Source organism: Lacerta agilis, chromosome 1, assembly GCF_009819535.1.
Source record: "Lacerta agilis isolate rLacAgi1 chromosome 1, rLacAgi1.pri, whole genome shotgun sequence".
NCBI classification, from domain to species: domain Eukaryota; kingdom Metazoa; phylum Chordata; class Lepidosauria; order Squamata; family Lacertidae; genus Lacerta; species Lacerta agilis.
Window position 1 is genome coordinate 72,248,369 of NC_046312.1, and position 25,732 is coordinate 72,274,100.

The 25,732-nt window shown below is 42.4% G+C and overlaps 1 protein-coding gene across 1 annotated transcript; it reads left to right on the plus strand.

Annotated features, from left to right (window-relative positions):
* Positions 1-420: 420 nt before the first annotated feature.
* On the plus strand, positions 421-23,790 carry TH (tyrosine hydroxylase). Its single transcript, XM_033154443.1, has 13 exons — positions 421-576; positions 7,766-7,981; positions 11,614-11,788; positions 12,680-12,768; positions 13,218-13,285; positions 15,356-15,406; positions 16,069-16,214; positions 17,483-17,618; positions 17,745-17,814; positions 18,261-18,317; positions 18,539-18,634; positions 18,787-18,920; positions 21,832-23,790. The coding sequence occupies exons 1-13, from the start codon at positions 487-489 to the stop codon at positions 21,989-21,991; spliced, it is 1,488 nt and encodes a 495-aa protein (XP_033010334.1). The 5' UTR covers positions 421-486; the 3' UTR covers positions 21,992-23,790.
* The last annotated feature ends 1,942 nt before the right edge of the window (positions 23,791-25,732 follow it).

A 25,732-nucleotide genomic window follows, 5' to 3' on the forward strand; every position in this document is an offset into this window, starting at 1 on the left:
TCTTAAAACTAATCTTAAAGTATATTTTCCTTACTCCCATATAGCCAGACCCATAAGATTAAAGGGAAGCACCTCTTGCTGGTTTCCCCCTCTTCATTTCTTGTTTGGCAGTGTTAAGATGCTTGCATTAACTCCCACTGGAGCAGAGCCCTATGGAATATACAGCTTGCACAGTGGAAGAATCAGCTGCAATAAAGCACAAGGCGAGCATTTAGCCTACCAAGTATTTTGGGGTGCAGCAGAAGTGCGCACGGTGGATTTGCAGAAGCTGGGTGCCTGTAATCTTTACAGCAATTAGATTTAATGGGACACAAGTGCTTCTTTCCTTCGCTTCTGCTCCCTCCTCCCCTTTTCTCCCTCAGGCTGGAGAGAGGGAGGTGGGCAGAGGGGGATCGGAAAGGGTCTTTGACGTCAGACTTGCCCTATAAAAGCCCAGGGAAGAGAAGGGAAAGCAAAGCTGAATGCTGAGCCAGTGCACCAGCAAGGATGCCAACCCCAAACTCTTCCAGTTCTTCGGCCAAAGGCTTCCGGCGGGCAGTGTCAGAGCTGGACTCCAAGCAAGCTGAGGCCATCATGGTAAGAAAAGATCCCCACCTCTAGCTGGCCACAGATGCTCATGCTGCTTTGCTGCGGCCAGCAAATGGACCGATGGAACATGATTTATAGAAGTTCCAGAATTCTAGAATTTCTAGAACAGCATTCTGTTAAGGGGGAAGCCAGTGGCTAGACAAAATTCTCCATTCAAAAGGCTTTAGGAGTTGTGCAAATAATTTGTATGCAGCTATCATACAGGTGCCAAAGGAAAAAAAAAGAATGTAGAAATAAGATGCTAATGAAAAAGAATATAGAGTGGCAATTATGCATCATAGACTGGAATGATGTTAAGAGTTATTCTCAGAGAAGAATGATGGCAATGGGGGTTATTTACAACCACCATCATCATCGAATGCTGAGTTGCTGTGAAGGGCTTTTGATTCCTTAGTGTTAAAGTGAGATGTTTGTTCTATTCCTATATAATGAAAATCTTTGCCCCCAATACCATGCCTTGAACCCACAAGGCAGTGGGGACTCAGGCCAATTTTCTAACTGCTACTATGCAATATTGCAATCTGTTCATTTTTCTCACTATGGCTTGCAAAAATCATATCTGAGTTATATCAGGTTTATGCATAGAGTAGATATATAAGGGGAAACGACATAAAATTTCATGAAGAGTTTATTGAACTCTCACAAATTCTGCTAGCTAAGTTGGGAGTATGTGATCCTTGGTTTTCATTGCCATCTTGTATAGTGGATATGCTCCTGCCTGCTTCTTAGCTTCTGCATTTGACATAGTTGTCACTGAGACATTATGTCAGCCTTCCCCAGCCAGGTGCTTTTCAGATATTTCGGACCACAACTCCTATCATCCCCAGCCAGCATGTCCAACAGTTAGGGACAATGGGAACTGTAATCCAAAACATTTGGAGAGCACCAGGTTGAAGAAGCCTGCTTTAGTATGGTTCACACATTAATTTATTACATAAAACTCATACACTGTTTGATTGTTAAAATAAACTCAAAGCAGTTTACATGTACACCCTTCCTCACATCAGTCCATGATTCACAAGTGTGAGTGACCATCACAGGTGGAATGCCAAAGGTGAACTCACCATATGCCAGGATTATTTGATTGGCAACTGAATGTGTGATTTGGGCCAATCACCAAGTGCCAGGAAACCAAATGGCGTGCCTGGGAGAGCCAGGTGGAGTCTGTAAGTTGCTTACCCTCAAATTTTACCACAGATTTCATGGGGATGACAGACATATTAAGCAGTTTGAAAGTTAGAAGCTAAAGGCTAAATAACATGTGATGTTCAATGTGTGGTCCCATTTCATTGGCTAAACAGCAGCTAGGAGAATCAGGACTAGGGTTATGGTGCAATGGGACGAGAGATTAAGCTTTCTCCCTGTACTTCAGTCTCAGTGAAAATTCTACCCACCCACCCACAAAAAACAGCTACATAGCAGTACATTTTACGTCAAGACTATGATGCAGGAAGAAAGGGTTAAAACCCACCACCCATCTGCAGCATGGTTCTGATCCTCAGCACCTACCTCCATAGCTACTATTTAATAACCAATCAAAAAAACACTTTGCTCCTAGATGCTAGATTTGTAGTGAGGAGGTTTTCTTACTGTTTGGAAAAAGTTCTCCTACAAACCATTAGTTATTTGTACAATATTTTCATTGGCTTCTTAGCAGGGTTTTTTTTTGTATTTTTGTATGTGGTACTACACAAGTAGAGTTTTCACTGAAAGTTCTGCTGTCCAACCTCCAAAGAAACAAATGGGAATTTCGTAACTCTCATTTCTACAGACCTTGGGCAAAATAAATCCCCAGTGGATTCTGCACTTGGACAAAGAGCCCCACGCTGGCTTTCGAACAACACAACTGATTTTCTGCACAGAAGTTTCTTCTGTGAAGAAAAGCGAATTTCCACTGTGGATAGCAATGTGCGATGATCTCACATATGTACACCCCACTGAAAATTCACATATTGGGAAGCCACAGCAAATTATGTTTGCCCACCACATGCATATATAGCAATTCACACACATTGTACATATTTCAATGGGAACCAGGCAAAACTCTGATCTTGTGCACTGCTACTACCATGCAGAAGAGCATTAAATCAAGCTTTTAGACACTTAGAGCATCTTACATCTAAGCATTCCAGGTTTTGTGGACAGCAACCTTTGTACCAAAGTAGATATTATGAAAAGTACTTGAACTACCCCAAAAGTAAGGGATTGAAGACTGTATTTTTTTGTCTTTGGGAATAGATATATTATTCTGTTGACTTAGAAACAGACTATGATTTAGAAATGTAATGATGTACAATAACTTGCAAAGGTCTGTGATTCCCAAATGGCTATTGCTTCTGCATGACCTATATCAAAGCATCATGTTGAAATAGTGGTCTTCAAACATTGTATTAAAAGCAAAACCCAAAGGGAACACTATGTTGCATCTCTTTTTTTATTTTAAGCTCCTTCTAATGTGGTCGCATTTGATTAATAATAATAATAAATATACCTTCATTTCTGATAGTTGGTATGGTATGAAAATAAATGTTTTTGCACATTGGTTTGCATTAGTGATAATGGGCAGAGATCTATCTTCAATGAAAATGCATCGTAACCTCAAAAACTTATGGAAGTATTAAAGTTTCCAGCCACTGTACTTTATGTTCAGGAGAAGTCATAAGAGCCAGATCAAGAGGTCTGGGGCACCACATTTACACCTGTGGTTCCCCACCTCTGATGCCAACAGACATCATAATAGGTGAAGTTTCCTTCACATGCTGACAGAACATTATTTCACTGGTTTGGCATCTGTCACCTATATATCAGAGGTGCTGAAAGGTGGATTAAGTGCAGGTGCGTTTAGTAATGTAAATCTCCATTTTACAAATCGTGAACAAATCTAAAGCCAAGTGTTTTCATCTTAAGTCTTATGGGAGAGCCAGTTTCTGATACCTTTACTTAGGGATGTTTGACCTGTCACACAGAGGAGCTGAAATTTCTGTATACTTTAAACAGTTGCATAATTGATTCTGATGAGCATACACTGTATCACTGCCTGCAATGGAGTCCATACATATATTTCCAGACTGGTAGCCAGGCTGATCCATTGCAGCAAAACCAACAAAGTGCCTTTGATTTCTGCAGCTGCAGGTATAATGTTGAGTACTCATCACAGACATGCATTTATTTATTTTTTGCTTCTTTTACAAGCCTGCAAACAATTGGCTTCGCTTAAGAATGGGGAAGGAGGATCACCCTCCCTCCAAGTAGTTGAAATAAGCTGTTGCTTATGGCCATGTGCAAGAGAATAAATCTCTAACTTTGAGCAAAATAAGTATGTCCCAGACACTACATTTTACACATCAACAGTTTAGAGAGAAGAGGAAATGAAAAAAGAGGAAGCAAACACGTACCTTTAAATAATAATAATAATAATAATAATAATAATAATAATAATAATAATAATAATAATAATAATATTTATTATTTGTACCCCGCCCATCTGGCTGGATTTCCCCAGCCATAAATAAACATTTATACGTACATTCATTCTAATGGAAGAATACAATGTGCCCTACACACACACACACACACACACACACACACAGCACTGCAAGTCCATTGCCCCAGCCAGCATAACCAGTGGTCAGGAATGATGAGGGTTGCAGTATAAAACATCTGGAGGGCAGCAGGTTGCCTATTCCTGAAATGAGACATTTGTGTCATTGATTTATTAAGAAATCAGGAGTTTGGGCACGGGTGTGGGAAGGAAATCTGTGTGCATTTTGTGGCTTCCACTGTTTAAGCATAATATTTCTATTCTTGGCTGCTATTAATCTAAAATTATGGGAACATGTGCTCTAGAAAGAATGTGGATTTTAGGCAGGCTGATGCTATGGTCCCATTATGCCATTGGCTACTATGCCATAGCCACACTGGTGTTACAGTGGTGTAATAAGAAGAGGGTTCATGTGACTACCTTCTCATGAATGCATGAGTGGGGATGGAGTTGTGCCATTGGCCACACTCTCTACAGGCCAACATATTCTAGCAAATAACTTTACAATTGTTATTATACAGCCTATTACGTTTACGTGTTTTTTCAAGTGGATTTGTGTAATATAGGCATTCTAGTGTTTTTAATTTTGTTTTCACATACAGCACCAGCCATGTACTTGGCATCATTGTGAAGGGTCTATACATGCATACAAATGTGTCTGAATAGAGCTCCTCCACCCAAGGGAGAATTCTGATGATTTCAGGATTCCCTCTTGCATAGAGGAGCCCAGTGAGCATACATCTGCGTGCACAGTCTCTTCACATTGACACCAAATACATGGCAGCCATGCCCCCTGATGCATGCATTGGTGTGCCTGGTGTGCCTGGTGTGCCAGACCCCCCTTGTGCATTCCTGAATACTTGAGAAGGGGGACGTGGACCAGGACTCTATTGCAGAATTTGGAGAATTATGATATCTGAAGGACAATTATATTTTGATCTATGTATTAGTCCAGGAGGTGGAAATTTATTTGTTTAAAAATGTTTATCAAATGAAATTCTCCTCTACACCTCCCTATAGAGCCTATGGGCAACAATCTCTCTTCCATCAATGTTTGAGTTTTGCTGTGCTTACTCAATGTTTCTTGACAAGAATGCATTTGTGTACATCACACATACAGTGCACCTCAAAGGATATTTTTTTGGTACATCACATGCTATTTTGAACTGGTGATTGCACACAATCAATTAATTTATGCATTCGTAGCACATGGCATTGTTTTCTAACTATCCATTTCAAACAACTCCGATGAGGGTAAAGGGTTGATAATAAGATTGCAGTGTTGCTCTCTTGTGTCTAGAGAACAGCTGGCTTTGTGTACCCGGACTGTTTCTGACTTTGCATGTGCATAGGCTCCTTAAAACAAGAACTCCAGAAAGCCGCAAAATCACGAGAAAAAAAAAGTTGAACTGTTTTTAAAAAATCTAGCTGGCAGTACTGAAACCTAGATCCAGCAAAAGTCACTATGCATGGCATGAAAGTTGTCTTTGTTTGTTTATGAGCTACCAAAATTGATCCTGCATCTGTTCCCCCCCCCCCACAACCTAACATTTAACAATAAATGCTAAAGACAGCATCATATTAGCAGCAGGTATTGTGGCTGAAGACAGACAATCATTGTTTCAGAGAGCTGAAGGTGGCCAAGTTGCTTTCGCTGCATGCACTCGTCTCATTGTCATTGCTGTTCTCAAGTTTATAGGTTTCTTTAAAAAAATCATGCTTTCCCAACCTGTACGGTGACTAGAGGTGGCAGTGGGATAAATGAAACGAGTGAGTGTGCAGGCAACTGCTTTAAAAGCCACTGTCGCTGGAGTGTCTGCCTCCAGCCGCATTCTTTCTTCCAAAGGACTCATCAACAGCAAACAAAAAAAGTCTCAACTTACCATGCAAGGTAGAGAAAAGACCAAAATGGGAAAGATTCCCCTTTCAAGCACAGCCTTCTGATTCACACCAGCGATCATCCTTTCTTCCACAAAGCAGCAAGTTTTAGGCTAGCTGTGATGTCAGTGGTGGCTGGTGATGTTTGAGACTGAGGTTTTCTCATAGCCTGCCTCACTGAACCGCTGCATGTACCTTTAGAAAATGACCTGCATTGCAAGAAGAGCAGATTTATTCATCTTTACCCCACCGCTTAGGGCAAGCCCTCACAAGGCAGCTGACAGAACAATGGATGATACACAGTAAAAAATACACCACTAGATAAAAGCATATATGGGGGGTGGGGGGGCAGCAATAAGGGCATTTTAAAAACTTGGCAGATTTTTTAAAAGCCCCCTTTGTTAGTCAAGCACATAAATGCTGAAATGTAATGTGCTTGTTATTTATGAATGTTATAAATTTTGCTACATTTTGCTACATTTTTATACTTCCATGTAAATGTGTCTAGAATCCCAGTAAAGGGGGGAAAGTGTGCCCATGGAGGTTATTTCTAAGAAACACAGATTACCATACTTTCTAATTATTTAAATGTATTTAAGCCATTTGTTGTTACACTTGTGATGTACAGATTTCAACTCAGTTCAGTCCAGAAAACGTTCTCTTCTGGTTTTCAGAACCAACATTATTTCTCCCCTCATTCTTATGGGCACCACAAGAGCTGTCCAACACTTCCCTTGTGTTGGATGCAAAATTCCAGCACCTGTATGGCTATTCCCCCCCCCCAAGACTGTCAATTAAAAAAAAAGTCTATTTAGGCATTCTTGTTGGCTTGTTCGATGGTTTCTAATGTTTATGTGCTGTGTTTCCATCCCATGGCAGCTCACAAGGGTTGATAATGAAATACAGTACAAGAAAAACAACAACAATCCAGGTTGAATAAGAATAATAAACTTTCTAAAGAAGACAACATGGTAGTCTCTAATCATAGGTTAAAATGGTCTCAGAAGCAGAAAAATGCCTGTCTAAACAGGAAAAATGAGCACCAATGGGGGCCAGGCATGCCTCCTTCAGGAAAGTATTCCAAATTCTAGGTATCCTAACAAACAAACAAACAAACAAACATACAAACAAACAAACAAATCTTTCTCTGATGCACATCTGACAACAGGGAAACCCAGAGCAGGGCCTGTTTCTTAATACCAGCTGTTGGAAACCACAAGAGGGGAGAGTGAACTTGTGCTCAAATCTTGCTTGCTGAACTAGATGGGCCATTGGCTTGGTTCAGCAGAGTCTTCTTACATTTTTTATGTTCAGTGCACAGCCACATTCTTACAGATGGTGGTGATTCTTTCGATTCTCTGGTCCTAAACCATTTAAGGCTTTTGAGGTCAAAATTGACATCTTAGGAAAGAAATTGGTAACCACTGTCATTTGCAGACTCCACTTAACATCATGGCAGCCACAGTTTGGAAGTGTATGAGTTGTCTTCAAGGACAGCCCGACATGTAGCTCCTTCTGGTAACGAATCTAACAAGAGATAGTTTGCATATCTGTTACTGACTAGTGTAATTCAAGAACACCCAGACTGGTAATGGCTGAGACAGACCTGAGGTTTTCCAAGTCCATTGCTACTGGGATGTGCCGGTTCTTCTTAGTTTGCACTCAGCTGACGTTTAAATGTAGTAAGTGATGTAGGCCACTTTCCTTGGCTGTTGTGGAATGAAGGTATCTATTCCTTTCCCGTGTGTCCTCCCTCAGTCCCCACAATTCATTGGCAGACGGCAGAGTCTCATTGAAGATGCCAGAAAGGAGAGAGAAGCTGCTGCAGCAGCTGCGGCTGCCGCCTCTGAGGCTGCTGAATCAACTGAAACCATTGTCTTTGAGGAGAAAGATGGCATGGCCATGCTGAACCTTCTATTCACCCTCAAAGGAGCCAAGACTTCACTGCCATCCCGTGCACTGAAAGTATTTGAGGTGAGCTGGTGAAGTTGCCCTTTTGGCTAAAGCAAAGCTGCACTTGTTTGGAGAAAAGGGACAGCCTGGTAGTTCATATATTTCTAGATACCAGACATTAAGTGGAAGGTAGGGCTAGGTCTCAGTAGAATGAATTATTGCCCCGAGCCATATCCACTAGTACCTGGATACCCGTTTTCATGTAGGAATCAGGACATAGCTGTCAACCTTTTCCTTTTTGGGGGGGAAATTCCCTTATTATAGCATTGGGAAACAGCAGGGAGGGTTGACAGCTATGAATCAGGAATATGTCCCAAGTCACGCAATGCAAAATGTAGAAATTGCACTCTTGACCTCTTGGTATCAGGGTGCGCCACTTCAGTGAGGTAACTTTGGTGGGAGGGGCCAGAAAGGTCTTACAGTTCTCATGGAAGAAATTCACTAGGTTGTGGCAATAAGAAACTCTTATGGAGGTCAGGTCTTTTAAAGTCCTAGATCCTGTTTTTAAGGTATCTGGCTAACATGCCTCTAATGGAAGCCCCTGCTTGGGCTAGGTGGGAGTCACACAATTCTTGGTTTAAACTCCTGGTTGGACATGCTCAGTGGTTCTGGAATCCCTTGATCTAACTGCTTTCTGCTTCCTCGTCCAGCTCCAAACTCCTAGGCTGTGGGTGGTGGATCTGTGGTCTTTCAGATGTTGTTGGACTTAAACTCCCATCACTCCTGACCATTGGCCATGCTGTGTGAGGTTGATAGAAGTTGGACATCTGAATGCCCACACATTTCTCATTTCTGGCCTTGCTGTTTTCTTGTATGCATCTTTCTCTCTCAGTTAGGATGGGGTTTTCCTTGTACCCACTTGTTCTCCTGTTCAACCAGCACTGAGTTTGCACACTTACATTTCTCCCAGTGTTGATCAATTCAGAAACCACTTGCAATGTTGTGTGGACTGAGGAAATTGCTTTCAACCTGGGAGAAGACGGATGGCTGAGAAACCAAATGTTGGTATGGCCAGATGTGGCCTAGAAGCTACCAGTTGGCTATCTTGAGTTTACAGGTTGTTCCACAGCAAATAATGAGAAAGAGATTAAAATGAGGAGATGGTTTTATCAAATGGAACAGAAAATTAGATTATCAACAACCCTCAGACCCTTGTGTACCTTATATAAAAATCATTGGATGGAAATATGTTATGACTCCCACTTGATGAAGAGCTTGAAAGGTTTCAATTTCTACCAAAATCCTTAAGGCTCAGATCAGTGTGATATACAGGCAAGATGCAATTCAAAGGCACAGCATGGCTAGACAAGTGAAGATATTAAACCAACAACAATATGCCCCCTGCAGCCCAATTATAAGGGGATGGGGGTGTTTGCAACTTAGCATGGCAAGTGAATCTGTTCCTTAAACTGGGCAAGCAACCTGGCACTTCTCCTGAGGGCTTAACATTACCCATCTGTTCATGCCTGTGCTGGTATCTCCATGACCTAGGCAATGCAGGGGGCATAACCACCTCCCCAGAGTCATAGCAACAACCTCCCCTGGAGAGGCAGGAGTGGACATGGTTCCTGACAGCTTTGGAGGCTGAGCTGGCAGCACATTATGCAAAGTGGGTGAACTGGAACCGGACACAGATAAGTCTGAGGACAGAGGTGGTGCTCATTGAGACTGGCGGGGAGATGAAATGGGGGGGGGGAACCACTCCACTGATATTCTCTCCAGTATCCTCTTTCTTGAGACCTCCCAATCTAGTTAGAGACTTCCCCAGCCCATTGGATCTCTCCCTGTAGGCCACTCCTCTTCTCCATCTGGGCTTGACCAGCACCCCACCCCCATGTAGGGCCCCTGATAGTGGGGAGAACTCAGTTGCTGTTTCCATCATTCCCATACAAACTCAGAAATGCCACACCATAAGACAAGGTCCAATCTATCTAGATTGTTACCAAAGAATCCCAAACGTTTCCCAGCATGTGACTCCACAATTGAAATGTGTGTTTATGCATTAGTGAGAAGCTTATTTTTACAGTCAATTTAATAATATGATAAACACCCACATACCCCAGGGAGAGAGACGGAGAGATCAGTTTGTGAAGTTGTGTGTGAACAAAGGATGGTGTTTGCTCCAAATGGCATTCACATCCTCCAGGGGAGATTTACATGAGTCGAGAATCTCTCTTGGTTTATCATGACTACAAGAGCTTAAGAAAAGCAAACACCAATGCAGGCCAGACTTCCACTGTGAGAGATTCATTTCCCCAATCCCTCCGGCACTGCAGGTACAAGATATGAAAACAGACGGGTGTAATGACATTTGCCTCATGATGAAACAGGCTGTGGGGAGGCTGGTTTTCCTCTCCTGTTTTACATTACATACAACTCAAGCAAAGGTAATGCAATCAGATCTGTCAGATTAATGCTAAGGTATTGATTGTCGTGGAGGGGCAACGTCCCAGGGATGCATTAGAAAACAAGTGGCTAAATTGAATTTGTCAGTGACATTGCCTTCTGTTCCCTTTCTGTCTATCTAGCTCTGACTGAGTAAAAATTCCAGCCTTTCCCCTCCTGAATCTCTAAGGGGAAACTGGCTTAATTCTTTAGGAAGTGAAAATTATGCACCAGCTTTCAGCAAAGAAGGAAAAGATCTCAGATGCTATCGGTGACTTTATATTCAAGCCCACCAAGAGGGACCCTTAAAAAAAATTCTGGATGTATCTCTTGTGTGATTCTGGTTGATAACTCTTGGGAGTCTGCTTAAAAAACAAAACAAAAACAAAAACAAAAACACAAAAAAACAAAGACACAAAAAACAAAGAAGATCTGGCAAGCCTGAAATCTGCCCCTCCCTGAATTAGGCAATAATGGATTGTGACATACATTGAATTGCGCTGGAGAATTGCTAAGTGGGGCAAATGATACTTAAGCCACACGCCATCCGCCACTTTCTCTCCACAACCCCCCCCCCCATGTTGCTTACAAATCAGGGGAAATTGGTTCCATGGGGTTGTTTCAGTGGTGGTTGTGGGACCTTCCCAACATGTTTCTCTGGGAAATTGCCCCAATACAGTGGTGACTTGCAGAAAAGTGGTATCTAAGGATTGAATGCATAAGATGGAGGAAGAATATCTTGTTCAAGCCATGATTTCACACTTCTTCATGCATTTAATATTCAGCACCTTGGCCAGAGCATAGCACAGAAGCTGATCAAAACCTGCATGGAAAAATTGGCTTCTTTCTTGGAATTATACAGGCTGCCATTTGCCTTGAAGATACTCTGGTTCTAATGTTCTGTGGCTGTTCCATTGCTGTTTTAAGTTAATAAATTAATAATAGTATCTGTGTAATGCTATGTTCTCAAAGGCTATTCCCATGCTTTATCTCAAAACTTACAGGAACCCTTTAAGACAGGGGTGGCTAACCCCCAGATCAAGTCATCTAAAAACAGGCATGTTTCTGACCTCCCGTCTAGATGAACAGAGGCTAACTGGGGAAAAGTGTCTTCTGAACTTCTTTCTCTCACTTGAAAATAGCCTGTTTATTGAAGTTGTTGCTCCTTTTATAATGTAGTGCTTAACTGATTTTTATAAATGGCGGGTGGGAAGTCTCCTTGCTGTTTTATTTTAATTTATTGTTTTTCCTTCCTTTTCTCTCTAAAGACGTTTGAAGCCAAAATTCATCACCTAGAAACAAGGCACAGTAAGAAACTGCGAGAGGGCTCTGTTGATCTGGAATACTTTGTGCGATGTGAACTCCACAGCTCTGATCTGAGCACCCTCATCAGTTCTCTCAAAAGAGTTTCAGAAGATGTTAGGAGCACAAAAGAAGACAAGTGTAAGGAACCTGTAGCTTGGTTAACAAAGCATGTTGGAATGATTTTTTCATATATGACTGCTATGGAGATAATCTCTTGACAGGAAAAATGTCAAGGGCAAAACCTTTCTCCATGCATGTGTTTTTTTAGACTGGTATTAGAAATAACAGGTGTATGCACCTTTGAATGTTGCATATCTATTAGAGGCAAGATAAGGCACCATCATGATATATTTCTGACAATCTTACAGCACAAGTCTATGTGTGTTTACTCAAAAGTAAGTACCACTGTATTCAGTGGTGCTTATTCCAAGGTCTGTGTATATAGGATTGAAGCCTTAGTTTAATATAATAGACCAGGGGTGGCCAACTTCCAAGAGACTGTGATCTACTCACAGAGTTAAAAACTGGCAATGATCTACCCCCTTTTGGGGGGTTCAGGTCAAAGTTGTTGAGCTTCTTTAGAGAAGAGGAAAGCGACGTTGAGCTTTTTTTTAGGAAGGAAAGCCCTGTTTTTGGTGGTTCAGGTCATTTTAGGGGTGCAGGGCAAAGATGTTGAGCTTTTTTTAAGGGGAGCCAAAGTTTTTTAGCTTCTTTGGAGGGAGCCACTGATCTACCGGTGATCTACCACAGACGTCCAGTGATCTACCGGTAGATCACAATCTACCTGTTGGACATGCCTGTAATAGACCAACCAACCAACTGACAGACCCATCTATTCAGCCATCTGGCCATCCAAATAACAGAGAATTACTTGAAATGCTGTGTAACAATTTGAATAGTTTAGCTACCTGAGAAAGGAAGGAAATTGTATACTGTATTTCCATTAGAAAACCCTTTTCTTATTCTTTCCTATAACTAGCTATTTTTCTCTCTCACCTCCCTCCTTTTCCCTACCCTTTTGGATTTTAGTTCATTGGTTTCCAAGAAAAATCTCCGAGCTAGATAGATGTCACCATTTGGTCACCAAATTTGACCCTGATTTGGATCTGGATCACCCGGTGAGTGACTAAGTCTTCTTTCCCAAATCCTCTTCCACATTTCCTCACTGCCTGAACTCACATTAGCTGTCTCCTCGTGGGATAGCTTGGCTTACTATGCTTCTGAATAGACTGAATAGAAATGCAAGCTGTCATTGCATTTCTAGCAAAACAATTGCAGGCTTGCAGGTACATCTCATGCTCACCAGTTTAAAGCTTTAATAAATTAATTTGCACTCAAGCTTCTCAAGAAGATGAGGAGCATACATTGAGTTGACCTGTCTATTCACTCTAAGTAGAAAACATGGGAAGTGCTTTTTTATTTATTTAAACAAAGTAGCAACTGCTGGTGAACGCATCCTTGCCTGTCTGCCGTGAACAAACTGTAACAAAAATTGTCCGTTGTCAATATTACAACTGTTCAGTGCAAAAATGTGAGGTAACATTCTTGCTCTGTTCTTTCCTCCAAGGGATTCTCTGATCAAGTATATCGGCAACGAAGAAAAATGATAGCAGAAATTGCCTTCCACTATAAGCAGTAAGACTTGCTGCCTTGCATAGCCTCACCTGCTGAGACCTCCATGCATACACTTATTTATCTCTTTGCTCTCCGTGTTCTGCCCTTCCACGCTCTTGGTTTTCCCCTTTCACTTTCCTGCTTCATGTGTTCAGTGCTTCATGGCTGCCAGTTCCATAGAGCTTTTGCAGTCATCCCTGAAAAGTCCATTGCAACACAGATAAGCAACCCAAGAAGTGAATTTTCAGTGACACATATGGTGTCTTCTTTGCCCCGTGTCTGGGATGCTGCTGCAGAAACTATGCATTCTTGGTATTTGGTATGCACTCAGACTCAAATTAAATGATTGTAATGAGAGTCAAGAAAACCCAGTCTTCAGGGCTGGTTTCTCTTCTCAAAACCAAGAGGGATCCAGGATAGAATGACAATTTAAAATCTTCTTTTCTTATTGTATTTGCAAAATAAAAATAAAAATCAGCTGCCCATTATTTATATTTGTGATTTAGAGTCGAAATGTGTTTTCTACATTCATTTTATCTTTTCATACAACATACCACCTATATGAATGTTTCCCCCATGTGGTACGTAATGTGGCAACACCCAGGGCCACTCTGGAGACCTTTCACAAGGCAGAAGGCCAAGGTTCCTTGAGTGGCAGCGTTTGCATCACAGTTGTGTGCAATGGCAGATAACCTGACTATTGGTGGTGGGCAATTGTTGACACAATTACATAGGTCATGATCCAGAGAGCTTTGAAAGTTGTGCTCAGTATGCACACCTGTGTATACCACATTGTCCTTGGCCTAAATCTTCCTAATAACTTGGAGATGGCCAAAAAACAGACCCGGATGCTCAGTGGAACAAAACAGCTGCTTGAAATGAGATGAGTTTATATTTGCATTTGAAATTATGATAAAGCAAGGATGCTTTTGTAACAATCTTTACTTTCAAAAGGAGCCAGTATTTGAAATGGGGATATTGGACAGGGAGGACATGCTAGAGAGTGAAGGGAGCTTTATTTTGGTCAGGCTTTTTGACAAGTTCGTTATTTTTCTCATATTTATATTACATCTGAAATGACAGCAAAGCGGGTGAGGATTCATTTTTTTTATTTTATTTTTTAGGTTAGCTTATTCCCCTGATGATTGTACACTTTCTCCTCAACAGTATGGCATAGCCTACTTGTTTGAGCTTCCTGATTACACTTATATTATAGAGTGATACCTCGGGTTAAGAACTTAATTCGTTCTGGAGGTCCGTTCTTAACCTGAAACTGTTCTTAACCTGAAGCACCACTTTAGCTAATGGGGCCTTCCACTGCTGCTGCACCGTCAGAGCACAATTTCTGTTCTTATCCTGAAGCAAAGTTCTTAACCTGAAGCGTTATTTCTGGGTTAGCGGAGTATGTAACCTGAAGCGTATGTAACCTGAGGTACCACTGTATGATATGATATGATATGATATGATATGATATGATATGATATGATATGATATGATATGATATGATATCAGTATTTCCAGCATTATTTCCAAGCAGGGCAACAGCTACCCTTTTATTGTCATTATTTATCACCCTTCAACTATCAAGGTGTTTTAAGTGTGCTAAAGGGTACTGAATTACATTATGCATCCTTAAGTGCCCCTTACAATCTAAATGGGGCAAGCTAATCTGCATCATGTGTGTTGGTGTTAGTCTGCCTCAGTGTCCTACAACCCTACTCTTCCTTACTATTCTATTTATACTCATACCTAGAAGTCTTATGTTTCTCTGCAACCACGAGAGCTACTTGTTTTTAAAAGGAACTTTCAAAAGTCACAAAGATTTAGTCAGCAGATTTCTCCGTCTCATAGGCAGGGCCTGGTCTGCATTGTAAATTTGCACCACCTTGTGTCTGGGCTGGGACTTTGCGGTTTTAAATACAGTATTGTCTATCCTGTTCAAACCTTGCTTTGCCTCTTGGACATACGTTAGCTATATACTCCATCTCAGTTATAAGTGGGCAAAGGTTTAACTTCTGGCCCCTAATATTTGTTGCATTGTTATTTTGTATCCCTTCTCCTTGTTCTTTTTTTTACTACTACCTATTATAGTGGCGACCCAATTCCTCGAGTGGAATACACAGCAGAAGAAATTACCACCTGGTGAGTATAAATGCACTTTTCCTAGCTTCTGCCAGACGCAGCACAAATCAGTAGACTCTATATACCCCAAAATTTCCATTGGGTCTTTGGGTGGCAAGGGTTCACTCACAGTCACTCTGGGTTAGTAAAACTGGTATTTGGCGGTATTTTACAGCTAAAATAGTTTTAACAGCTAGCTAACGGTGCAGGGAGGGGAGGTGGGTCAGGTAAATTCAACTTATCTTCAGAACAAGCTGTCTGCTGATGTCCTATTATTTAATAATAGGAGCTTCTGGGTGCACCCCCTCATCATGATCACTCACAAGATACTTAGGAAACATATGAACTATTCACAGAAACTTGTGGCTGTTCAATATCTGTGAGAGCCATATGGGAAAATTTCTGAGTTGTGTATTGGTTTGAATTTTGCAGAGCACTGTCCCAAATCCAGATACTCCTCCATGTCTTTCCCTCTATCATGATGGCTATATATCACCTACTACAGGATCGGAGGCAGCATGCCTCTGACTACCTTGCTGGGAATCACAAGTGTGGAGAGTTCTATGGCCTTCCTTTTGTGCTTGTGGACTCCTCATTGGCCATGGTGGGAGCAGGATGGCAGACTAGATGTGCCATTGGGCTGACCCAGCAGGGCTTTTTCTCATGTTCTTATCATTCTGAAGGAAGGAGGTGTACAGCACACTGAAGAGTCTCTATCCCACTCATGCCTGCAAAGAACATCTGGATGCCTTCCATTTATTGGAGAGATACAGTGGTTACAGTGAAAATAATATCCCTCAGCTGGAGGATGTCTCCCAGTTCCTAAAAGGTGAGGGCTCAGACAAGTTTCACATTCTGGAGTGAAAAGGCTTTGCTCTTCACAATGATGAAGAGGGCTGGGGGGGGGACCCTTTTCAGCTGGAGCTGAAACCTCTTGCAACCTGCAAGCATTCTGAAAAGGTTTGTTCAAGTAAAGGCTATAAACATGAGCACTGCTCATTATCCAGGGGCAAAGGATACAAAATGATGCAATACATGGCTGTTTAAAGCATAATATCACTTGCATTAATTCATACAAACCTGGGGCTATAACTCAGCAGTAGAGCATATGTTTTGCACACAGAAGACGTTCCACGCTGGCATTTCCATTTTAATTTTGGGGCAGAATTTGCAGGTAAGGTCACACCTTCTTGTTCAGAAGCCTAGTCCTAGAGCTTTCCCTCTATACCCTCCAGGCATTTTCCTTAAGCCACTGTTCTCTCTCCACACACCCTGGCATTTTTTCTTATATAGTAAGCTTAGATGCATAATTTTGTTTCTGCTAGATGCTTGTCTGCAGCATTTTCTAAGTGTTGGTTTCAGAGAAGTACTACTTCATGGCTTGGGGGCCCTGCCTCAAATAGATCCTGCTTCACCTCAGACAAGCCCCATATCCCCCCATGGCACCCTGTCTTGACTCAAGGCAAATCCCAAGTTCATAAAATAATTTTTAAAATGAATTGGGATCACATGAATACTGTCAATCAGTATATGCAGACCATCCCACACAGGAAGGACTTGAAAGTGAATTCAGAGGAATTCCACATGACTATAAGTATTCTTATTTCTTTTAAAGGAAAACTTCACCTTAATACTGTATGAAATATATCGGAATGTACTCATAAGCGCAAATTTGCAAAACATTAAAAAGCGTAATGGAAGAGTCCTGTGCAAATAGAAATATAATTTTGGCCAGATTTCTAAAATGAACAATTCCAACTAAAGCATATGCATGGCAGTTTCTGCGGTGACTGATATCTTAGATAACTTGATGCTGTTTTTTGTTTTTTATTATTAAAAATAATATCCCACCCTGCATCCGGCTCAGGGTAGAAAGCATACAAATGATAAACACCCCAAAACTTCTAAAAACGTTTTTAGTACCGATGCAGACTGGGAAAGATCTCTACTTGTTCTTCTAACACAAAGTTACACATACACAATTGTTTATGAGCATTATTTAGTTTTTTTGAGTTCCTATACAGCCAGCGGTACAGCTCTATAAAATGTGGCTCAAATGCTACACTCGGCTACAAAGACTGGTTTGAACTATTTCAGAGAGAACTGGCTTCCAGCTCCGACCTGTAGCTGGTCTCCTGTCTGCTCGGGACTTCCTAGCCAGCTTGGCCTTCAGGGTGTTTCAATGTACACAGTACATCCGCCATGCCTCTTCTCCCATGCACTCTCCAGAGCCGTGAGTACTAGCTCTTGAATTGCCTCAAATATATCATCATACTGTATTCTTGGACTTGGACGTGCTAATGTCTGGCTTGCTGCTTCAGACTCGGCTGTTAACTAAGTGCCTTTCTTCCAATGCCAGGGACTGCTGCCATGAGCTTCTGGGGCATGTACCAATGTTGGCAGACAAAACGTTTGCACAATTCTCCCAGGTGAGCAAGAGGTGAAATGCCTTGTGCCTTAAGCACAGCCTATGCTTGACTAGATAGTGCATGGTATTGATTTCAGAGGAGACGTGCATAGCTTTGCACTGTAAATCGAGCAACTTCTCTGCTGCTCCAGAGAAGCGGACACGGGGCAATGGATTCAAACTACAAGAAAGAAGATTCCACCTAAACATTAGGAAGAACTTCCTGACAGTAAGAGCTGTTCGACAGTGGAATTTGCTGCCAAGGAGTGTGGTGGAGTCTCCTTCTTTGGAGGTCTTTAAGCGGAGGCTTGACAGCCATCTGTCAGGAATGCTTTGATGGTGTTTCCTGCTTGGCAGGGGGTTGGACTGGATGGCCCTTGTGGTCTCTTCCAACTCTATGATTCTATGATTCTAACTAAAGCCATCCAAGCTGGTGCCTATACATGATATTATTCCTTTTGCTCCTAGGACATTGGACTTGCATCTTTGGGAGCAACGGATGAGGAGATTGAAAAACTTGCGACAGTAAGACCCTAATTCTGGATTTATTTATTTTTTTTAAAAAAAACCTTTGCTTTCACTTTATCCAAATCTAGCTATATTTCCCTTAATTATAACTGTATGAAATGCCCAGTGAAGGGAAAAGGTTCCATGTGGCCAGCTAATCTTGAATATGTATTGATTTAAAAGAATCATTACAGATTTGAATAACCAACTTCCTTTGGGATCCTGTTTTTATTTCCCAGCTTTACTGGTTCACAGTGGAGTTTGGCCTCTGCAAACAGAATGGAATCATCAAAGCCTATGGAGCTGGACTCCTCTCCTCTTACGGGGAGCTAGTTGTAAGTGCTCACCTATTCCGCCTAGCTAAATTGAAGCATATGGTTGCCTCTTAGCTTGTGCTCTCCTGTTCCATTGATTAGACTTTTGTAATAGTAAGTCACCTTAGGGGTTTTCCTGCAAGAAACCTTGGCATTTCCCTCCCTTCATTCAGCACTCTTTGTCGGATGAACCAGAGCTAAGGGACTTTGACCCTGATTCTACTGCTGTGCAGCCCTATCAAGATCAAGCCTATCAACCAGTCTATTTTGTATCAGAGAGCTTCAGTGATGCCAAAGCAAAACTCAGGTAAGATATACCATACTTTTCTGCCTATTTTGGAGGACTCAAATTTAAGAAAATGATGGGAGATGATGATGATGATGATGATGATAATAATAATAATAATAATAATAATAATAATAATAATAATAATAATAATAATTTATTTATACCCCTCCCATCTGGCTGGGTGGTTTCCCCAGACACTCTGGGTGGCTTCCAACAAAATATTAAAATACAATAGTCCTTCAGATATTAAAAGCTTCCTGAAACAGGGCTGCCTTCAGATGTCTCCTAAAAGTCTGGTAGTTGTTTTGAGATGGCCCAGAGTTGATGAGCTGTTTTTTTGTGGAGGTATGCCCAGGGTGTTTTTTTGGGGGGGTGTGCAGAAAACCACTTACAAACACTGACAGCCACTCGCAACGCCGAAAATAACATGCGTCTGCCCACTCACCAACAGCAGACACCAATCGCACGCCTGATTCCCAAAGCGGCAGCCAGTCCAAAGCAACCCTTGACTCAAACACCAATCACACACAAAAATCACCGTTGACAACCTCCTGCTCCCGGCTGCACCCAATCACCTGTCACCCCCACGCACTATCCGTGTATAAGATGAGCCTCATTTTTTAACATGATTTTTGAGTAAAAAACCCTCGTCTCATACACGGAAAAGTACGGTAGTTGGGTAGATCAGCAGGGCATATGTGGTAGCCGCACCTATATTCTACTGTTCTTGCTACATGCCATTTATTATACATTTTCTTCTTATATGAACATTCTCTCTCTCTCTCTCTCTCTCTCTCTCTCTCTCTCTCTCACACACACACACACACACACACACACACACACACACACTGCTGGAAAAGCATTAAAACGAAGGTTTTGCTGTGGATTGTTAAAAGGAAGTACAGATAAGTTACAGTGCAATCTCAGCATAGGTTTGATGGGACACCATGTGAATATATTGTAGATTATAGCCTTACTTAGGCACTTTCCGAAAGTGTCAAGCTCTTTATCACATACCTGTAGTTCAGATTACTACTCCCTCCACTGTTTTGTCTCCTACCAAAAGAACCCGGAAATTGCCTCCTCTGGGAATCATTTCTCTCTTTGAAAAGGACTCTTGGGGCACACTTACACACACTTTACTGCAACGATCTTTCATTTTTGGCTGGGTGCTACAGCCTCAGACAGACCTTTGTCAGCTAACTCCCACAATGTGACTCTTCTTAAGAGGATATTTACAACTAGAATACATGAAGAAAATCTCTTCAGAGCATAGCTGTCAACTTTTCCCTTTTTTAAAGGGAAATTCCCTTATTCCGAATAGGATTCCTCGCAAGAAAAGGGAAAAGTTGATAGCTGTGCTTCAGAGGTCAAAGGCACTAATATAGCAAGAGCCAAAAATGAGGGGAAAGGTGGGCATTTTCTTTCACTCCCCCCCCCAGCTGAATGTCATTGAAAACACCACTAGAGGGTACTCTAACACAAGCAATAGCAAATTCTTACAGCAAAACCTCAAATTCCTTTGTTGCAGCATGAGCTGTCCTGAGTTTGACCATACTTCATCGAATAAATCACATTCCTTCACGCACAAGGCATAAATGTCCATAATACTCAGATGTATGCTCCTGGTACCAGTGGCTATTCTACTTTGCATTCTATTAACATAAAAGGTAAAGGTAAAGGTACCCCTGACCGTTAGGTCCAGTTGCGGATGACTCTGGGGTTGCGGCGCTCATCTTGCTCTATAGGCCAAGGGAGCCGGCGTTTGTCCGCAGACAGCTTCCTGGTCATGTGGTCAGCATGACTAAGCCGCTTCTGGCAAACCAAAGCAGCGCATGGAAACACTGTTTACCTTCCTGCCAGAGTGGTACCTATTTATCTACTTGCGCTTTGACGTACTTTCAAACTGCTAGGTGGGCAGGAGCAGGGACCGAGCAATGGGAGCTCACCCCATCGCAGGGATTCAAACTGCTGACCTTCTGATCGGCGAGCCCTAGGCTCTGTGGTTTAGACCACAGCACCACCCGCTCCTATTAACATTATTATTATTAGTTACATTTCTATCCCATTGTTTCCTTCACCATAGAACTCAAAAGAGTGAGATTCCTGGGTGGCCTCCCATCCAAGGTCTGGTCAGAATCAGACTTGCTTAACAAGTCTTCTGAAGAAGGTACCTTTAGACCATGCTCCTGGAATTACTTTGCTATGGTCCCCTGTAATGAATTAGCACAGGATAAACCAGCCTTCGGCATTCTAGTGCCCTGCAGATGTTTTGGAGTGCAACTCTCATTATTGACCTTCTGCTTTTCATACAGATAGTCCCAGGTTGAATCCTGGGCATCACTAGACAGGACTGGGAAGGATTCCTGCCTGAAATTCTGGAGAGCTGCTGCCAATCAGTAGTGACAATATTGTGAGCTAGGTGGACCAATGGTCTGATACGGCCACAACAACTTCCTACATTCCTAGACATTGTTTGAAATGTTGACTATATCAGGGATGGAGAACCTGCAGCCCTAGAATGGCATACTACTCAACTGTCCCAATAAAACCAGGACATGCTGCTTTTTTTGCACAAGAACATGGTGGCCATTTTGGGCACCATGATCTGTCCCCCCTAAAATAACTTTTTCACAGCATGCCACCCCAAAATGCACATGTGAGAGCATGCCACCCCCAAAATCACTTTTTTCAGGGCTGCAATCTTGCACAGGTCACATGACTCACATGGAAGTGTGGCCCCGGAAGACAGTGTCCTGGATTTTCGCCTTGATGTGTTGGAGGTTGTGGGATGGTCATTGGAGTTCAATGACATCTGGAGGGCCAGGGGGTTCTCCATTTCCGCAGCATGTCTTCCTTTGCCTTCTCTGTCCTTGAGTTCTAGCCTATCGAGGCCAGCCTCCTTTCATCTCTGTACTCTCTCTTGCAGGGTCTATGCAGCGCACATCAAGCGCCCCTTTTCGGTCAAGTATGACCCGTACACATACAGCATTGAGCTTCTGGACAACCCGCAGAAGATCCGCCACTCCCTGGAGATTGTGCGCGATGAGCTTCACTCATTAATCGACGCACTCAATGTTATCAGCTAACACACACGTTTATTTGACCCTTTCCCTCCTTCATGCCAATGCCTGTTGCTGCAGCTGCCAAACTGGCTCCCTGCAGTAACTACCTGCCACTGCATCATTTGGGTCGCTACGGTTTTTTTTTAGGGTTTGTGTTGCTATCCATTGCCAGAGTAATGACAATGGTTTGTGTTTGCTGCCCATATGCCGTACGAGAGAGGCATACTTATTATTTAATGGCAAGCTAGATTGAAGAAAAATAAAAGGAAATGGAATGTATCAATATATTTTATCAAACTAATCAGACTCAGAGCAGGCCCATGGGGGGGGGGAATGAATAACTTAAGCCCAATGATTTCAGAGTGGGCCTATTCTGAGGATGACTTAGATGGACGCAAGCCAAACAGGACTTACTTCCTGATAAAAGTGCTTAGCGTGGCCTTTTAATTTTGCTAGAGAAGAATAAAAATATAATAAGAAGGAAGCAAAAACAATAAGAGGAGAGGTATTGCTTTAACAGAATACCTACTCAAATAGAATTATTGGGTCACTGGAGAAGGCCTTCACTGAAACATGTCTGGCAATTTACTAGTTGCTAAAAGTTCCCTACATTTCTTAGTACAAATCCGGGGCCTCTTCCCCCTGGCCTCGCTTACACTTCTGCTACATACCCAGTGACTTCAAAGAAAAACATTCCTTTATAGACTCGCCATTATGCCAAGAAGCCTTCTAACCACATTTTTAAAGTGAATTCAGAGTCCAGACAGGTAGAAACCTCAGTATGCTGACCCAAAATCCAATTCTGATGGTGGGATGAGCTCTTAAAATTTCAGTACGATGACTCAAAACAAGATCCAGAGCGCAACCACTATCTGATTGGAACAACCTTCTCACTGATCCTAATCCCTCAGTCTGGGGAAAATTCCTTCAGGATGAAACAAACCTTTGACTGGCTGCAATGCTCTGTACTCCAAATAGAGGCAAGTCCTCTGGAACTCAGCATAGCCTATTGCCATGCAAGTGTGTGGAGAACTGAAGCATTGCCTTCTTAGTCCAAAATGGAATCCCACACCTAGCAGCAAATGCTAACATCTCCTAGGGATAACTTTATTGGTCCTGGTGAAGGTAACAGGAAACAGGTAATGGAGAAGGACCCTCCATTTTGAATGCGCTGATCTATTTCTGTGGAGCACTCCTTAGCAAGGTGATAGATATGTCTCCCATTTCTGGTCATGGGAAATTGATAGATGTATCAAATAGCCTCCTTCCTTCTCTGGGCTTTTTAGGGAAATGTTCCGTCTTTGTCAGGATAGAAAGGAGTATCCTTCGTGGAAAAGCACCATGAAATTATTGCCAAAGCGAAAGAACATCTGGAGAGCATCAGCTACAGTGGAAACATAGGTAGATGATATCGCAAGGACACAATACTCAAATGTATTGCTACTAGCTCTGCAGCCGGTGTAAGGTCTAATAGTTGCCATACATTGTTCCTACATTCAGGCACAATGCTGAAGATGTTTGAATCAAAACAGCCTGGAGAGATGGAGAGAGAATCAGGTCACTGGGTCAAATGCTTCATGTTTGAGAATGAGACTCAAGAGAAGAAACACATGAAGCCTCCCTTTTCTGTCTGGCTTTGGTTTGCTCATGGTATTTGTGTGCACTAAAGCCTCAAGGAATGGATCTCACTGCTATTGCTCCTGCTGTGTGGGTGGATCTGTCTGTCTTGCTGCATAATGAAGATATTTATTTCTCAGTTTTGAGTCATGCTGCTGCTGAGAGGCTAGGTTTATTCATAATAAAGTTATATTTCTGGTCTAGCATCTTGGGTTTGTCTTTGTGATATCTCCCCTTTTATACAACAGCACTCTGCTTCCAGCCCCCTCTGTCTGTTCCCTTATCACACATAAATCCAGTGAGTTCCTGTGAAAAGCTCAAGTGGTTTCCTGGCCATGCATTTTAGAGGGTTATAGCAGGTGCTCACAGTATTGTAGATTGGTGCCAGTTATGTGACTTCCAGCCGGTTACATCACAACATCTTACCGGGAAGTAGCGAGCAGGGAGGAAAGTGGCAAGGAAGTAAGACTTCAGTCCTGTTGTAGCTTTCACAGGGTGGGAAAATAACTCACTCCAAGGAAGGTTCCACAGAGCCAATGTACTGTCTTCCCCTCCATCTCTCCCACAGCAAATGTGCACAGCATAGGGACATTATGAGCCCATGTTAATAAACAAGAATTGACCTAGAGCTTCATCCAGAACTTTCAGCAACACAAGTTGATCCTTGAAAATAAGAGAGCTTTCCATACATTTTCCTGGTGTGTGAGTGTTTTGCATTACACTTTTTTTTTTAAAAAAAGGTCAGCTATGTTGAGTCATTATTTTGGGGGGACAGAAGCAGAGGTGTCTGATCCTTATGAATTTTCTTTAAAAGAGATAAAACAGGGAAGGTTAAAACACAGACAGGCAGGGGATTCCAAAGAGTAGATGCTGCCACACTAGAAGATAGATTTATTGCAAGTGTGGAATGAGTATTTTGTGGCCTTTGTAACAGTGACAGTTCAGCAGATTGAATTGGTTGAGTGGGCACATATGGGGTAAGATGAACCAGCCGATCAACAGGTTCCAAGCCATTAAGGGCTTTATATACCAATAAGGTAAAGGTAAAGGTACCTCTTGCCAATCAGAAGGTTGGCGGTTTGAATCCCCGCAACAGGGTGAGCTCCCATTGCTCGGTCCCTGCTCCTGCCCACCTAGCAGTTCAAAAGCACATCAAGTGCAAGTAGATAAATAGGTACTGCTGCGGTGGGAAGGTAAACGACATTTCCATGTGCTGCTCTGGTTCTGCCAGAAGCTGCTTGGTCATGCTGGCCACATGACCCGGAAGCTGTCTGCGGACAAACACTGGCTCCCTCGGCCTATAGAGCAAGATGAGCGTGCAACCCCAGAGTCGTCCATGACTGGACCTAATGGTCAGGGGTACTTTTACCTTTACAGATTTGAAATAAATGAAATAAAAAAGAGCACCATCAAATTAGAAGCTTAAGTGCAGCAGCATCCCAAAATAAACTTACTTGGGTGTAAAGTACTGAAATTGGTGTGATTTGAGAGTCCCATGGACTGCAAGAAGATCAAACCTATCCATTCTCAAAGAAATCAGCCCTGAGTGCTCACTAGAAGGACAGATCCTGAAGTTGAGGCTCCAGTACTTTGGCCACCTCATGAGAAGAGAGGACTCCCTAGAAAAGACCCTGATGTTGGGAAAGATGGAGGGCACAAGGAGAAGGGGGCGACAGAGGATGAGATGGTTGGACAGTGTTCTCGAGGCTACTAACATGAGTTTGGCCAAACTGCGAGAGGCAGTGAAGGATAGGCGTGCCTGGCGTGCTCTGGTCCATGGGGTCAAGAAGAGTCGTACACGACTGAACGACTGAACAACAACAACAAAAAATGTGTTTATGACCAGAGCACTGATAGAAAATGGGATTTCACCCAAATATTGTCTAGATGTCTCGGGAGCTGTGGAAGATTACAACAGCAGGAGACCTGGGGCATGTTGTTCAAGGCTAACTCCTGGGCACCCTTCCCTTCATTCTTATCAATGTTTAGAAGCAAGACTGCTTGTAGGCACTTTGAAGTGGCTGTTCCACAGTATTTTAAATCCTTAGCACTGTTACCTCTGACTCAGAGAGAGAGAGAGAGAGAGAGAGAGAGAGAGAGAGAGAGAATAGTTCAAGGTGGAGGCAGCACCAGAAAACCAACATTGGA

Excerpts from the sequence above, each read along its gene's own strand:
- TH (XM_033154443.1), top strand. The coding sequence starts at position 487 with ATGCCAACCCCAAACTCTTCCAGTTCTTCGGCCAAAGGCTTCCGGCGG. Across the intron at positions 16,215-17,482 it reads TGTCTCCCAGTTCCTAAAAG|AGAGAACTGGCTTCCAGCTC; the intron begins GTGAGGGCTCAG and ends GAACTATTTCAG. Across the intron at positions 17,619-17,744 it reads CCCATGCACTCTCCAGAGCC|GGACTGCTGCCATGAGCTTC; the intron begins GTGAGTACTAGC and ends TTCCAATGCCAG.